General features: G+C 38.9%; 1 protein-coding gene across 1 annotated transcript in view; it reads right to left on the reverse strand.

Annotated features, from left to right (window-relative positions):
• LOC144663352 (dynein axonemal heavy chain 2-like) overlaps positions 1–15,474 on the reverse strand; it is an 80,367-nt gene extending 64,893 nt beyond the window's left edge. The window contains exons 1-13 of the mRNA XM_078524257.1: positions 15,015–15,474; positions 13,529–13,874; positions 12,085–12,249; positions 9,315–9,553; positions 8,450–8,641; positions 5,636–5,773; positions 5,031–5,138; positions 4,375–4,551; positions 3,359–3,517; positions 2,522–2,704; positions 2,048–2,125; positions 1,470–1,606; positions 74–220 (exon numbers count right to left, since the gene is read on the reverse strand). Coding sequence (XP_078380383.1) covers positions 74–220; positions 1,470–1,606; positions 2,048–2,125; positions 2,522–2,704; positions 3,359–3,517; positions 4,375–4,551; positions 5,031–5,138; positions 5,636–5,773; positions 8,450–8,641; positions 9,315–9,553; positions 12,085–12,249; positions 13,529–13,874; positions 15,015–15,242 — 2,297 coding nt within the window. The 5' untranslated portion in view covers positions 15,243–15,474. The remainder of the gene's footprint in view (positions 1–73; positions 221–1,469; positions 1,607–2,047; positions 2,126–2,521; positions 2,705–3,358; positions 3,518–4,374; positions 4,552–5,030; positions 5,139–5,635; positions 5,774–8,449; positions 8,642–9,314; positions 9,554–12,084; positions 12,250–13,528; positions 13,875–15,014) is intronic.
• Between the last annotated feature and the right edge of the window lie 2,322 nt (positions 15,475–17,796).

Consider the following 17,796-nt stretch of genomic DNA (forward strand, 5'->3'; position numbering starts at 1 on the left):
CTTTAAGCACTGATTACCATACATCCCTTAGGATTGGAACAGGCCACTTCAACCTGTAGTTATTAGCACACACCTGTTATAGTCCCGGACAACAAGCAGCACATTTTCCCTGAGTATTCTCAGGTCTTCCTTCTTCATGTACAGATCTGACACATAGTGAGGAGTCTCAAACATCAACTTCTCCCAGTAGTGAATTTCATTAAATAACTTGAGCAGGGTTCTAAAAGTACAAGAAAGATAGAAGTCATTCTCAGTGATAATAATTATTTATATGACACTTTCCTATAGTGATTTTTTTTTTCAGGATGACCATAATAAAATACTACTGACAGATACTGACGCAAAGTGTAAAGAACACAATGAACACAGATGACGTAAACTCTTTTTCTTATGGCATTCAATCATTCATGACAAAAATTTTATCAATGCTGTTATACCTTCATTGAAAAGAGCTGGGATGGCAAAGCCTTGTCACTGACAGCATATCATTTAACGCAATGGAAAATAATAATAAAAATAGTATCACCATCCACTGAAATAATATCTTCCATCTCTACCGTACTATTACAGTCAACGCGCTTCACGCATGAACGCACAACTTTAACATTCATAAAATATTTCATTCACCAATTTCATTTTTCAGTTAATGAAATCATTCTTCGAAACTTCAATCGAACAATTGTAAATCAAATTGAAAGTATTTAAAAGCCCATGGTAAAATTGAAAATAAGACATCTGACGTTATGGCAATTGATATTTTTTTTTAAATAATTTTTCGGCTGTGTGCTGTTTTTTTTTTTTCGCGCGGCAACAAATTACATGTATCAGGGTCAATGTGAAGGGATTTCTTCAGGCGAATGAAGTTTAGCCTGCGCCAGCTGAATGTCATCCTCTAACGATTCGACTTCACGCTGAACTCGTTTGGGATGTTTTGTCAAACGCATCCTGACTGTCTTTCGATGCCGATGGCGGGATCAGTGAGACGGACTTCCCGAGAATTGTTCTTTTCCAAGTTATTGTGCACTTGAATCGACAAACTAAATGCTGTGCCACTCTCTTCTTCTACAACACACTTTTGAAGATGCAGTTTCTCCTCTTGGATGGCGCTTACTGGAATTCCCATTCGAACAAACTTAAAATTTTGAGGCAACAATTCTCCTACTTCGGAGACGATGTCGTGTCTAATTTCTTTGAGCGTTTTGCTTAGAAAAGCTGCTGTTCGTTCGACAAATGCAAGAGCGAGGTCATTGCTCTTTATCTTTACTAGAATTTCCGTCATTTTCAGTTTCTCGATCGCTTCCGCGCAAAATTTACAAATGAATGATTCGATTATTCGAAACGTTCACGTGAATATTGGAACCTTACGTCGCCGAGCGTTCATGTCTGAAGCGCGTTGACTGTAATCCTTAGTACATAACAATATGAGGATGAATGAAACATTAAATGCCACATGAAAAGCAGAATGTAACCTGTCAAAATTGAGATCAAGTGTGCCTGATCTGTCAAGGCTGCGTCGCATCAGAGGAATTTCTAGAAGCCTGGTGGCCTCTTTGTCCACAGTAGATGTCCATTCATTGAAAGTCTTTCTCACAAATTCATCAAGGGCCTGTCAAAAAAAATTAATACATAGCATCATATGGTGTCACAGCAGGCATGGTGGCCTAATGGTTAGTGCGCCGGACACCAGATCGGGTGGTCTGGGTTCAAGTCCTGGCCGGGGCACTGCGTTGTGTTCTTAGGTGAGGCACTTCACTCTCATAGTGCCTTTCTCCACCCAGGTGTATAAATGGGTACCAGCAAATTTACTGCAGGGGGATAACCCTGCAATGAACTAGCATCCCATCCAGGGGGGAGTAGAAATACTGCTAGCTGCTTAATGCTACAGAAACTGGGATAAGTTCTGGCCTGATGAGCCACTTGGCTTGACAGCAGGATTTACGTATCAGATGGTGTCTAAGTATTTACAGTGCTTCTAAACCTGCACCAACTTCAGGCAACACCTTAACAAGAGGCCACCGAAATCAATGAATTATTAATTGATAACTACCTGAGCAAGTTGTTGATACTGTGATCTTATTTCCTCACCAGTTCCAATGAGTGGCAAAAAGAAGGATTTGTTTAAAACCTGTAACGTAAGAGAAGTGTCCAAATTAACCAGGGGTCAATTTAATAAAACATTTACAAGCGTAACTTACAAGTGCAGTCTTTGTTTTCAACCTCTTAAACAATAGCTATACTTGAAAATTACACTTGAAATGTTTTATTGAATTGAACCCTGGTGTCTGTATTAGCAGGATAAACAAAAATTATTTAGTGTCCATGATGTGGTTCAATTTATTCTACCCTTGGTACAATTTGGTATTTTCCTTTGTCCTGGTGTATGGTAATATATGACAATGAATATAATATATTCATTATCAAATATAAAATATGCCAAATTGTACCAAGGGTAAAATTGTACTGGTACAAAACCTACATGTACAAAGCATGGCTTGAAAATAAATGATGGTCAAATTCTTACATTCATTGGTCGATCAATACGCCTCTTGAGCATCCTCGCCCAGGCTGCAGATCCTGCATAATGTGGATACATGGGTGGCAAGTCCACAGTCTTGGTGTTGAACTCTTTCTTCACAAGGTTTAGTTCTTCATTGAAAAACTGGTACACCTCTACTGTTTTCTTGTCGATTGTGCGTCGGATAGCCTGCAAAGAAATATATTAATGAGAAGGTGGTCAAAAGCCTTGCAGTTATAATTAACTCTGGGAGCAAGAAACTCCTTTGGGCAAGCTTATTGCCTACTAGGCAGGCTCAATGCTTAATGACATCACGCTATTTGGTACAGGCTTCTGAATTTACAGCTGTACCACTCAAAAGTAAGTTACCACCCTCTCGAGAGACGAGATTCTCGTCTTGAGAGATGAGAGTCTTGCCTCTCAAGATAAGAGCTTTGTCTTCTTGAGAGACGAGACACTCATCTTGTGGGATGCCTAAAAAACTGCAAGTAAATGTCTCTAACTGGTCTTAAGATTTGTAACCAGGCTTTTAGCCAGGTGGGAGTCCAGGAGTCCTATGGACGGCCACTTATGACAGAAATTTAATATGAATTACTGTGTACAGAGGGTTTTTTCAGCAAATTTGGAAGTTTTTAGACACCTTTGCACTCATAACTGCAGATAAACACCTTGCATGCTCCTCAGGCCCTCCTATGGGGACAAAGTCAGGCCTTATAAAAATTTTGGACACCCACTTTTTATATCCTGGCTAAAAGCCTGTTTGTAACAAAGAGCTTTCCCAGACTGTACAGAACAAAACCACAAGTGACTACTTTGTATCTCTTCAAGATTTCAAGCTCTTACCTCTCTTGATGACAGGTGTTGGAAGATGTCCAAAATTTCCACACCTTCTTGGACAGTGGTTATTGTATCAAAAGCAGAGGAAATCAAATTCTGAACCATCACTTCCAGGTCCTTCACACCGGCACGGAATCTGTTATAATCATCATGCCATGTTGTCGCCTAGAAACCAACAGAGAAATATATTTTTAGGAATTCAAGAAGACTTGACGTAATATATCAAACACGAAAGGCAGTGTTTCATCAGGATATCCAAACACTGAGAAGAGAGTTGAAAATATGATATGCAGCGGAGTTTTGATGAAATTTGAGGTGTTTGGATAGTCGATGAACCTCAAGTGTTTGAAATAATTTAACTACTCAATCGAAACAAAAATTAAGGAGTAAACAGAGAAATAAAAATCGTAAAAATCTATGCTAATTACGACCGGGTATCCAAACCTCCTTCACAGTTATGATTTTCTTTGTTTGAACTTGATGCATTATGAATAAGCAAGAGAAATACAGAACTCTACAGTCTGATTACAGATGACCACTGCATTTACAATTTAACACAGGAGTGGGAATGCCTGGGCCACAAAAATTCCTTGAAAGAGAACGTTCAATGACCACAATTTATCAAATCCATGCCATGGTTTAAAAGTCTGATCATGCAGATTTGCTAGGAGTCTCTACTTTTTCTAAGGCCATTTTGTCCCCAGTAAGCGGCATGGAAGCCTAATGGTTAGCTCACTGGACTCTAGATCAGGCAACTTGGGTTTTATCCGGAATACATGTAGGTGTTGTTAGGCAAGAACCTCTACTTTCACAGTCCCTGTCTCTACCCACAGTGCCTCTCTCTAAAAGTGCATATATAACCCACAAATTTAATACTGCAATCATACTGACCCCAGATAAGCCTAATGGCCTGATGCAGATTTTCCTCAAGGATCTTCAAAATAGGCCATGGCTGGCCATGACCACTTTAATTTTAAAAAAAAATTTGTAAGGAATGTCTCTATTTAATTCACAATTCATACCTTGACATCCAGAATAGTTTTCTTGACGTCCTTGAGGATTTGTAGATTCTTTTCAAATGTAGCTTCAACCTCCAGCAGGCTTCTGACAACCTCTGGACCTCGCACACCATGGAAGCATGGCAGTGGTCTCTTCTCTCCATCATACATTCTAGCAAAGTGGATTTGTCCTTCACATACCTGTGAGTGAAAATTTATAAATTGTGCTCAAGGACTTCATTAATTTTTGAATTTTTTTAAGACTGAGATAAAGTTATAGTCTCATGGTGTTTCTAATGAAAAAGGCAAATTTCAAGGCCTTTCTGGCACCATACGATCAATAAATATTTAATCTTTTTCAAGGCCATAAATTCTTGTTTTCAATTTTAAAAAAAATTGCTTTTTGTGGTTGACCGTCAAATTAATACCAAGATGTCATTATATAAATAACAGTAACTATTTTGTTATTGTTGTTGTTTTTGATGAAAACTTTGACAACCTAACAAATTTAGTCAGGATTTAGTTGTACTCCCAAAATGACCCAGTATGTGATACAAATTCATGAAAAAATCCTTGATACATCCTTCCACTGTATTCTCATCTCAGCTCAGATCACCTATTCTATCAGTGCTCTGAAGTATGCAATTTAAAGGCAAAATAACTTGTAACATTTACAGTACCTCCAGGAGATCTTTGCATCGCTGTACAAATGCATCCACTTGGGCAAAGATGCTGCTCTGGTCAAGAATCCATCTCTCATTTGACAACTTGGAGTGCATTCTACTGATCTACAAGCAAATACAAACTCAAACTAATAAGAAGAATAATGAACAAACTCGGTACAGCTTTTAGTCTATTTATTTGGGAAGCAGGGTGGTGTGACCTTGTGGGTTTGCAGATGTACAGTGAAATCCCAATGTCTTGAACCTCCACTTGGAAAACGAAAATTGGTTCAAATGGGGGTTCAAGAAATCTGGATTCTACTGTACATCATGGGCCAGGTTAATTGCAGCTGGAAGTCAAATGTGGGTTGAATGTTTTGCTGGTTCTGGTCTTCTTCCATGGTATTTTTCTCCTTTTTCCAGTTTTCTTCATCCTCAAAAACCAATGCTTAGACTAACAATTCAATCTTGGATTTTAAAGCCACAGTTTGGACCTATTTTACTCATTTTTTGCTGACCTAGAAGATACAAATCCAGGAGACTCACTCCACCAAATGTACCAAAAGGGCCTCTTCATAGTGCAAGATGTACTTTACAGTTCATGATTACATACACCATCTCACCTTGCTGTAAGTGTGCTTCCATGATTCACAGCATTCGATACTTTCCTGTAATCCCTGCATGCTAGTCTTGATTCGACCCTCAAAGATGTCCTCCAGAGAGATTTTGGTGCTGCATCTCTTGATGATCTCATTGCTCACCTATTGATTGGTCGGGTCATGTTTACTGTAGGTAGTTTTGGCCAGGACTATTGGCCAACATATCGACTGACACTCAGTGTCGGCCAAGTATTGGCTGATACTCAGTTGATATGTCAACTTAGTCTAAGCAGACACTCAGCCGACATATCGGCCGAGTGTCCATCGATATGTCAGTCAATAGTGTCGGCAGACATGATCTAATTAGTCAAGCAGACAAAAACTACATTTCTATGATGCACTTAAAAGTGCAATCAGGGCTATTGGAGTAAGAAAAGGGGGATCAGGACCAGTGAGCCTGTATCTACCACCTTTTGCATCATGACATAAAATAAATGGGTTTGAAATTGGTAGCAAATGGTGTCTCTACTTGTCTTTCCAAATGTACTAATTAACAACTAGATTTTGGGTTTCAACCTCGCATGCATCAACTATCACCTCATGAAATAGAGGGCAAATAATCAAACAATATTAAGATTACAAATTAGATTAATTAATATTATCATTGCAACAATTATTGTTTTCATAAGTAGAACTAGAACTAAATTTTCTTCAAATAACAACAATTTCTTTACGTTTTAAGTTGTATCACAGGGACTGAATTGTTATTTGAAACTTGCAGCTATGTGCATGCACTCATTCGTTCATTCAATGATTTTGGAGTTTTTGAAGTCCTGAAAAAATAACTCTCCTTCTTTATGTCTTTTCAGGAATTGAATTAGCCAGTAATATTGCTAAATCTCCCTTCGAAACTTCGGAGAAATGAGAAATCGTTACTATTTTGTAGACAACCTCAAGCCACTAAACACAGATGGCTGATAGTGAATAATAGCTCAGTCAATCAGATTGCATTAGTACACTATTAGAATTCTAATAAAGGAGCATCCTTACAGGAAAGGATAACCTTCCTCCCTTCCTTTCCTCCCACCACACAAAAGTTACCTTAAGGACCCCTCAACAGGGCTGCAAATATTTTTTTTACTTGAAAGGACATATATATCCTACTAAGACACCATCTTGGTTGGACAAGATTTTTAATCATCATTGCCGTAATCAAAAAATTGTCCGGACATTATATCCGACCACACTTGGTATTTCTTGGACATCCGATGACCAACTGTTATTTGCAGCCCTGCCTCAACAAAGTCAATTTGTTAGACTGCAGGCTTAACATAATAACACACTCCCTATAAATTATAGGTATGTGCTGCTGTGAAGGGTATATCGATGTCGGTGTCTAGTCTAGTATAGGGTGCACATTCAGCTGAACATGGTCTGGTATAGGGTAAGGGTTTCAAAGTCCATGTGGCACACCCCTACCCAAAAGTATACAGAGTTCCCCCCCCCCCCCAGGTTCACACTATTATAACAGTATATGAACCATACTATGAGAAGAAGATTAGATGTAACATGTAGGCGACTTAATCTCAGCTCTTGAATATTAAATATTCAAGTCCAAGATTAAGCACATTACTTGTTACTCAACATGCATCTTTTTGTTTTAGGAAGACCCATGATATTACCATCCCAAACAGTGATTTTGATGATTAAAACTATCATACTTGGACTCAACCCACCATTGTTGTAACAAGTTTTTAGTATAATATTTAGAAGATTTGTTCGTTTAAGTTTAAGCACGTTTTTAGTAACTTTATAATGCCTCGTGAGCAGAAATTTGCATTAATGTTATAGCCACATTCCTGTGACGAATATTAAATAGATATGACTCAGCTTGTAAACAGATAAAACAATCAATTGTTAATGGTTTTGGGATCATTGTAATCGGATTATACTCGGTAATTACCAAGGAATAACTGTAGCCCACGCTAAGGAAATTAGTATCATCCACAAGCGTTACGCGTTAGAAGCATACCGTAGAAAAGTTTTGTGGGGAAACAAAAGTGAACCTTAGCCAACTTAGGTTTGCGGCCGGACATACGTAGCTAAGGCGTTTACGCCAAGTAATAATAACATCTAGTGAATATATTGTAATTTTAAGTTAGAATGACCATTTAGAGCGATAAGACTGATCAGACGAATGTACGAACGCAGTTGCAATAAAGTAGAGAAAACGACAGATACAGTCTGAAGTGTGTGTTGAACCAGCCAGCGTGGGAGATTCGGCAGAAACCATTCCACAAAAGAGATGATGTTCTCTTAAGTACACCTGCTACCCCCACCACCTCTATAGCCCTACTAGCCCCTCCCCCTCCGTGGTCTCTGTAGACACTTTTTATGTGGCTAAATGTAATTTAGGCTAGGTTAGACGCAAAACAATGCTGGCCAGCAGTTTTTCTCAGGGTTTTGGCGCGGGGTTGCCGGGGGTTTTGTGCAGGGGCCCACATGGCTTACAGTGTGGCTTCAGATGTCAAGTTATTCTGCGTTTGCTTTCGCTTTGCATAAGTCCTTACAGTGCTTTTATTCCTGGCCAATCCCTCCCTCTTGTCATGGTAAGTATGTGGTAAGTATTTGTGTTTCCACTGTCTTTTCAGTGTGACGGTGCTGGGTGGGTGGTTGCTGCTCACAGGGTTGTCATGGATACCCTATGCTTTCGGCTCAGCTGCACTCGAGGCTCCACCCTCCTTGTAGGCACCATTCCCCAAGCTCATCTATTATTGTTGAGTTTAACTGATCTCTAGAGTGTCTGTACTAACATGGTTTCAAGACTGTTATTCCTACCTTTCTGAGCAGCCCAGTGAGTCTTTCTCTACTCTTGTAATGTTCTGAGTTCATCCAGATAATGCGGATGATGTTGAGGATCTTTGGAAGCATTGCTGGAATGTCTTTAGGTTGCGCCTGTGCAAGTTCTTCGCATGGTTCTTTCAATGTAGACAGGAACTTCAAGTTGCTTTGAGCTTGAGCAGATCCATCCTTTTACAAAACAAAATTAATTTTAAAAACTCTATACTTGGGCCAAAGCAATCAATGCTTTTTCACAGCTTTTCCCAGTTTCAAACACATGTACAGGTAGCATGAAACAACTGGGAGCAATGTTACTATTCCCTCAGATGGGATGTTGGGATGTTAGTCTATTGCAGCTGATCTGTACTAAGACACCATCTTGGTCGGACATCACCAAAGACAAAAGGTTAAATTTTATTTCCTTAGACTTATCGAGCTATTTATCATTGCCGTAAAATGATTTACAATCAAAAAATTGTCTGGACATCATGTCTGATCACACTTGAAATTTCGTCCATGAGCAAAATTTGGTCGGCGAATGTCCAATGACTGACTGTTATTTGCAGCTTTGCCCACCAACCCCTCCCTAGGCCTTCCACGTACAGCATTAAGTCAGGTTGCCAAAACCATCTCCCAGTACTCATTATTTTATCCCTCAAAGAGACACAGTGAGAGTCTATTGACCTGTTTAAGAGCTTAACATGATGTGTAACACAATGAAACACTTGAAAATCACTGAAAATTTTGTATTAGCTTTCAAGTGTCAAGAGTGTCATATGGTTGTAAACTGATTTTTGCTCATCATTCAGTGGATCATTGTGAATTAATTGTTACTGAAGTGCTGTAGAATTCACCGACTAACCTGTATTAGCTTTGAGAGCTTTAGAAACGGAGCCACATAAGAACTCTTGGAGTGTTCCAGAATGGATTGTATTCTCTTAACTCCTGGCTTGTCCAGCTGCTCACTGATTCCTGACAGATCAGCGCAACGACTACGCCAGAACTCAATTTCTTCTAATGGGCCTGAATTCTCTGCTGCCTCAAATGTGTCTTGACTACTGAGCACCTCTTTAATTTGTCTTGTCCAGTGGATCATGGCAGCTAAAAAAACAACAAATGTTATAAGAATTAAGGGGGGTCCTTCTTAACTACAGTTCTAGAGCAGTTGCTAAAGAATTTCTCAAGATGGTTTTTGGTGGCAAGCTATTTTGAAGCGTTTGGCAATGCTTAACGGTGAATTTTTGGTGGGGAGGACAAATGAATTGAAAAAATTGATATTGCACGCGCATAACTAGTGCCAGTCCCAAACCGCGCGCTAGAATTTGAAATCCCTAAAACTTTTGAGAGAAAACTAAAGTTTCAATTTTTTTCAAAGAATTAGAGGTAACATATCTTTCTTCATAATCCTTCGTATGGAATTACCATTTACATGTAAGAAAGGAACGCTACTGAAGAAAGTCCAAAAATACGAGTCTTTATTACGCCATAACTTTAATAATAATGCGAATTTCCTAAAAACCATACGAAGCATTAAGCACATGGACGTTCTTTATCTGTTGACACTGATTTTAATTCTTATATCTAAACTCCCTTTCAGTTTTAGGGTTTTTTCTTTTCTGGTCACGTGACTTGTCAAATATGGCCGTGTTTTGAAACTTTTGAAGGACTCCTCAATAGAACTAAGTTGTGCAAAAATCTCATCCATAGGAGGTTCGGTTTTCAAAATTTGACGGTCAGAAATCTTTCTTAGCAACAAATTGGTAGTTAAGAAGGACCCCCCTTAATGCAATCAGAAACCAGGGAAAAAACAACAAGACTAGAACTAATTTGGCAAAAATTATTGGATAATCAGTAGAAGAAAAGTAAAGTAAAGACTGTGTTGGACTCAAGTGGCCCATATGTCCAGTGCTAACAACTTCAGTTTCTGTAGCATTAAGTGACTAGGAGTAATTTCTATTCCCCCAGATGGGATGCTACATGTTGTCCATTGCAGCGTCACTCCCCTGCATTTGCATTTATAAATCTGGGTGGACAGAGGCACATCAAGAACAAATTGCAATGACCCCAGCCAGGGCTTAAACTCAGACTACTCAATCTCGAGTCTAGTGAGTAAGTAAGTAAGTAAGTAACCTTTATTTTGACACAATAAAAAATTTAAAGCTGAGTAGCTTGTGGGGTCGTGTATAAAATAAGCTAGAAATGAATTAAAAATACTAAAAAATATATAAAATACAATAAAAAGTCCTATTCACATAGTATAAAAATCAATCATATATAAAATTCCGATCTCTGCGGCGCACGCTCGAGGCGGCTCGAGGTGCCTCAAGGCTCGAGTAACTTAAGGCTTGAGTGCACTGTCTTAATATTAGGCCACTAGGTCAAGCAAGGAGGTTGTAAGAATAAAGATATCCATCAACTGGAGGATATTTTTATGATGAAACAAAAAATTAATATAAACGTAGCGTAATAAGCAATAGGAACAGATGTGTACAGTGGAATTCCACTCTCTCAAACCTCCAAGGGAAACAAAAGTTGGTTCAAGAAATCAGGGGAGTTCAAGAATTCAGCAATAAAATTGCAGTATTCAACTGATTCAAGCAAATCCAAGAGAAAAATTACTTTAAGTTTGATTTTTAGGATGTTTGAGAGTTTAAGATAATTTCCAGTATAAACATGTACCATAAAGATCCATGTATAAGCCGCACCTTTTTCCTCTAAATTCAAGTCAAAAATCGGGGGTGCGGCTTATCTACGGAAACATCTCTGGTTGGAGTTCTAAAAGGCCTCATTAATATTCATAAAAAAACTTCTCAAGACGTCAATGAATAAACATATAACAACCTGAAAACTTTGTTGTTGTTCACTAACTTTGGGTTCCTCTGCCAAGTTGTTTGCAGTGAAGCCTGCCGGTCACTTCGAAGCATGTCTTTTCGTCGCGTGCGAGAAAGCACCAAGATAAACGCAAGTACTCACAAGGCAAATGGCCAACCGCTTTACTTTTTTATTGACCTTCACAGCAAATGCATCTGCTGGATTATCAAACTCTTATTCTGCATGAAGGTTTTATCCTGTTGCGGTTAGCAGTTTCCAAGAATCTTGAAAACGTGGTTTCTTCCGAAGAAAGTGCCGCCATGTTTGTTTTTAATGCCCACACTCCTCTCTACATTTCAAAGCTTGGCTACTAAGCATTCATCATTCGCGTACAATTGGGACTAATTTAAAGTGTTTCAGGAGTGTTTAGAAGTGATAATCTCGAAAAAATGATATCAAGAGAGCATCCAAGTTTAAGATATCGTGAACTCAAACTAAAAAGGAGGTACGACAAGTGAAATTTCACTTTGGTAAGACTTATTTTATAGTAAACATTGCAACAACCACCGTGTCAGTGTTTTGAAACCGTGCTTGTTTGCCCTTGTTTGTTTACCAATAGAACTTCACTTGAACTTCTTCAAACTTTATGTCAGTATATTTTTTTTTCCAAAATTTGAGTTTCCAAATTGGGGGTGCTGCTTATCTACGGGTGCGGCTTATACATGGAACTTTACGGTACAGTATTTCAAATAGGCATTGACGGAAGAGGTTAAAAGGTTGCAAAAACTGTTGATCATAATGCAGTTAAGTTTAGAACTCACTTTCCAGACGTTGCACAAATTCTTTACTCTTGGCAGCTTCCTCAATAGACAGCTTTGTTCCTTCATTTGGGACATACAGGACTGTCTTTCCCTGCATCTTGTAGCGTGTGTCTGTCAGGTTAGCCATGAACTTGTGAAGCTGAGCTGAGAAGTCATTTTTTATACCTGGTTTATAGTTAAAGATCTGTAACAACACTGCAAGTATGTGCACATACATTCATGACTGTGCATTGCATTTTAATTACACAGCAAATACAGTTGAACCTCTCCTTACGGACACCTCAATAATGTGGATACCTTTAAATTCATTCTCATCCCAGAGCCACTTGTCCCTCTTAGGGCCTGTTTACATGATTCCGGAATGACTTTCATTCTGGAACGAAACTCGTTCCGGAATGAAGTTCGTTCTGCATTTACATGACAGAGTCGACCGGTTCAACCAAAGGCATTTTCACGTGCGCGGTGTTCGCGCGAGATCAAAACAAGGTGGCGCATGTTTCGCGCGAGATCAAAACAAGATGGCGCATGTTTCGCGCAAACATGTTTTTGTGCCCATTAATGGCCGTATCTGCAATTTTAACGCGTAATTTGACCATACAGCTGCTTCTTTGGGCTAAACAGTAAATGCTATTACGTTTTTTCGCTCTGAATTTAAACTGTGGAGTCCGTATGCGGTTTCATGAGTTGCGATTTCATCTCGGAACGAATTTCGTTCTGTGTTTACATGATACCAGAATGAAATGTCATTCCAGAACGAAACTTTCATTCCGGAATGAAAACCGGAATGAACTCATTCCGGAATGACTTGACTTTCGTCTCGGTATCATGTAAACAGTTACAGAGAAATATATGGGGATGGAATGAACTCGTTCCGGAATGAAAGTCATTCCAGAATCATGTAAACAGGCCCTTAGCCTGCTGAGCCTGGGGCACAAGGAACAAGTGGCTCTGGGGACACATGATTTGATTGGCTAAATCTTCAAAAAAGGAAATTTAATTTACATATATCGTATCAAATCAACCATTTTAAAATCCCTTTGCTGTAAGGGATTATACTGTGTAGATTTGATTGACTAGATTTAAATTCTCTTTGTTAAAAATCTAGCCAATCAAATCATGTGTCCCAGAGCCACTTGTTCCTCATGCCCCTGGCTCAGCCAGCTGAGAGGGACAAGCAGCTCTGGGGACTGGAATACTCTAAATTATGGACAGTTGACTTGGTACCAGGGAAACCTAAAATTCACATAAACTCTACCGCTGTAATACAAACACATCCATAATATGGACCATCACTCAGCTTTGGCCCTTTGGTGTCCGTATTAAAGAGGTTCAACTGTAGTATCTTAGTTTATAGTATCTACACCACTGGGTACTGTGAATTGACTAACTAAATATACCTAACATATATGTTATTTATAAAATATCTACTATTCTAAAAGGATACTATCTGGCCAAGTTCTGTTTCCAAAGAACAAGGGTGCATAGACATTGGTCATAGTCCTCAAAAGACTTTCAATGTGGTTTGTCCTGATTGTTCCAAACTGCAGCTTCTGCTCAATATTGTCAGGATTGAGCACAGCATTCTCAAATCTTATCATGTATGTCATTTCTTCCACTGGGTGAGGAGGGACAGACAGCGCAACTTGCAGTCCCAATAGTTTGTCTACATAAACCACAAGCAGTCGAAGGGTGGAGTCTTTTAGGAATTTAAGAATGGTAGCATCGTGCTCTGCAGTCCACATGTCAGGCTTCAGACTGCTTAATGTGACTCTTTCCTTAATCAGAGGCACCTTAAAAATAAAATATTATATGTAGTGTTTGGAGACAGCATACATGTAATTATAAAATCATCAGTAATAGGTGAACAGTTTATCTGATACACTGAAAAGAGTTATCAGTTTAGAATTTTTTGGAGTAAATCTTGCATGTCTCTCAGCGACTGTTACTAAACTAACAAGTTTAGCCAGGGGATAAAAGCAACAATGTACTAAGAGCCACAAGGCATATCGTGAGCCATTACGAGGGTAGTGACTAAGGATGCCCACCCTTAAAAAAAGTCATCCCCCCCCTTTCTTTTTTTTTATCCTATCTGTCTGACTGAGTTGCATGGAATTCTGAAAATTTTTATCTCCACTTTCAATGATTTTTAATTCACAATATAGGGACTACATGGCATCCAGTTTGCAAAAATTGTACACCAGTACATTACGTGCATGTGCAAATATCAAATTTTGAAAATTATTGGTGTGCGGACCAGGATCTCAATCTAGACATCCTTTCACGGTGTTGGAGCATACATGTAGCTGTGAGAGTATTGCACTTGCACGCAATGAATGCTATTTCAAATGCAACTGCATCTGCCAGATTTTGCCAAGTTGTCTGACAGCATATTGCTGGTGGTCAAATGAACAAATGCAAATAAACACCGATAAAGGCTATTGTTTTAACCTTGTTATTGTTATTGTTGTTGTTGCTGTTGTTTGTTGTCTAGATTGCCTGATTTTAGCTGCTCACTTTCCAGTTTCAGGCTGTTGATAATACAGCTCGACAACCTACTAATTAGTTGCAAGCTCAATTTACAGGCTCTAGAATTACATGACTTGTCCGCCTAGTTTGCGCGGGAAGGCCATGCAAAATACAATCGTTTATAAAATTTACTCGTCCCCAAGCGCTATTTAGTGTTATGATTGGCACTTAATCAGCTTCGAACTTTGATCGCTACGTTAAGAAAACAGAATGTACTCCGAGATTCAAAATTTTGTTGCAGTCTTGATCACTTTCAAAACTCCTACATGTAAATTTCAGGTGTAGAATTTGGAATTAAGCTTACTAAACTAAAACGTCGAAAACTCAAATACTGGAAAGGCAAAGTTAGAAAGAAGAAAGAACCATGATTTTCATTAGTTTACTCATAACACTACAAGACTCACCATCTCGGTTGGTTCAAATTCTCTCTCACCCTCGGAACTACCGCTTCCACGTCCAGAGACTCTATCAACCTCCAAACCACTCTCAGACGACGTATTAGACTCGCCATTTTTATTCTCATCTGGTACTGCTAATGCAGAATCCGCTATTGTAACTGCTCCTGCTGCTTCAGATGCAACATCTGAAGAGCCAGCTTGCAAACTCGATGCGTCTTCGCGGTCCAAATCCATTGTTTATGCACAGAACTTTGATCAAGTGGTCTCCAAATGCTGTCAAATGTAACCTGAGAAAAACACTTGCAAATTCTCACAAACTGAGCTGTATATCTTGAAACACGTTAAATGACATTCCTCAAGGCACTAACTAATTGAATTTCTTTGTGGTTGCCTTAATCAGTTAACAAGTGATCTTCTTTTAAGTCTTTTGTGCAGATCACTTCTCTGTTTTCTTGAAGAAGTCCGCCATTTTTATCCAATCACTGTCATAGCAACTGCCTCATTCAAGTGCTGACAAAAGTTTCCCCAGTAGCGTAGGGTGGTAAGATTAGACTCGTCTCCAGTGCCCTTGAGTGGGGGACGATGAGAGCCCATCAGGCCCACAACGTTAGGAAGACAATTCTTTAGGAGGCGTTAAGTTTTATCTCATTCCAGCTCTGGCCCTGTTGAAGACTAGTTGACTAGTCGAAATATCGGCCAAAACCAATTAAATTGTCCAATACAAAGTGTCGTCGTACTAGCCGTGCATTTAAAATTACTATCTTGAGTGGGGAGTTGCAGTGGATTGCCTAGTCATTTTGTCCTTGTCGCTTAGTTTATGCTCAGTACGTTTTTTTTTCTTATCATAACAAGCCTATTATTAACCCTGTGTTGCATTCTTTACAGCCTTGGGTGATATTGTTTCAAGTTTTAGTTTCAACATTTTTTTTCCTTCCATGTAACAAGATGAAATTTTAGCTTGAACGAGCTAAAACGAACTTTACGACCGCGCTTACATGTCCCACTAGCGATCAAAGGGAAAGCCAACAGCATCTTGCTCCTTGTGAGGCTTTTTTCCTCCTCCATTGTCAAGTTCGTTTAACAGGTGGGGAAGTATCAAGATCGTTTATCATCGCCGTAGCGCGAATTTCTGTCGCAGCCAGCTCATTCAAAAAGAAAAAAAGATCGCACACATTCAAAAAGAAAAACGTTCGTTACATGATTCAGCTCAGGATTTCGAGCAAGTACCCGCCTTTTCCCCGTCATTTAATCACACGATATGCTCATATATGGATGGAGCGTTTGCAACCTATCGCGCCGCTTGAGACAATAAAATAGACATAGTCAAGGTTAAGGAAGCCGTCAGCAAAATTAGAAAAAAATGAAGAAAAAAATGAAAATAAGAAGCCCACTACACGGGGTATGTAAAGTAAAGAAATGGTCCTCGCAGTGAATTTGCAACTAAAGAAATAGCAAAGAAAGTTGCCACAAAACATTCTTGCTTTAAAGCCGTAATTTTTTCAGGCTTCTTTCTTTGCAATTAAAGCCAGAATTTTTTCAGGCGAATTCTTTCTTTGCAATTTCTTGAATTGCAAATTCACTGCGAGGATCATTTCTTTACTTAACATCTCATCTGCAGTTCAAATATATGAACTGAATTCTTTCATATGCCTTGCACTACACGGGATATTCCCTCATGGTCTTTCATCCAAGTGCTAACTCTGAACAGAACTACAAATACGATGAGCAATATTACCATTAATTTACACAGATTGCCTGGACATCACATCAAATTCTCATAGCCAACAATAAAAAAAATATGCAGCAAACGCGTACGGTGATAAGAATTAACATTTGGGATCTGCGACTGAAAAACTGATCCATAGCCATAGAGACCGCAGCGCCTAACAGACAATTAAAAAAATGTCCGCGTTCTTATCACACGGCTATATTAAGAAAAACGCTGCTGGAATCACCGTTACAACAATGGTTTCAATGCCTCATAACGCCTGTGTCTTGAGTACAGACAGATATTATAAAAAAAGCGCCAAGGAAATGAACTCATGGTACTGCTGTGAGAATTATAAACGAAACTGATTAATATCACGAGATGCCATTTCCCTTACTTCATTTTCAATTTCGCTGCTTCATAGGCCTGAGTTAAAGAGCTTTCTGATCAACTGGGACAAATGTTCCTTTGGTATTCCCACGGAATTTTTCCCACGGGGCTTTTTAAAAACGAGGTCGACGTTTTAAGAGAGTGATGTTCGGCTTTTTGTTATAAAACGATTTTCTAATTAAGTTTTTAGCAATACTCCTTAAACATCTTTAATTTAGTTCTTTAAGGCGTGATTTACAAAATCGTCAGTCCCTTGTAATTGCAAAATCAAACGCCATCTGAAAATTTGGAAAAGTTACAATTAATTCGTGATTGCATTTTGTCACATGCCGATATTGCTCAACTTTAGTATCCGACAAAACACAGCGCCTATTATGAAGTAAATGAGCGAATTGGGATGTTTTTCATTGTTTGCATTCTTTAAGAAGTCAGTCAGTCAGACGCGTCCGCGTACATTTTTCAGTTACAAATTATAAAGAAGTTATCTTTTCCACACCACAGAAGTGCGAACTGCGATCTACGTGTTGCTTTTTCGCCGGAATGATGGGAAATTTGGCCAAAACGGTTTGTTAAAGAATTTACTAGAGAAAAAGGCTCATTACTTATTGAGAATCTTAAACACAAAAGCATTGGCTTAAATTAGTTGAATCAATAATTGTAATACTTTATTTTTGTAACTGATGGACAATG

Source organism: Oculina patagonica, chromosome 8 (assembly GCF_052425735.1).
Source record: "Oculina patagonica isolate OP01 chromosome 8, crgOcupat, whole genome shotgun sequence".
Classification (NCBI taxonomy): Eukaryota; Metazoa; Cnidaria; class Anthozoa; order Scleractinia; family Oculinidae; genus Oculina; species Oculina patagonica.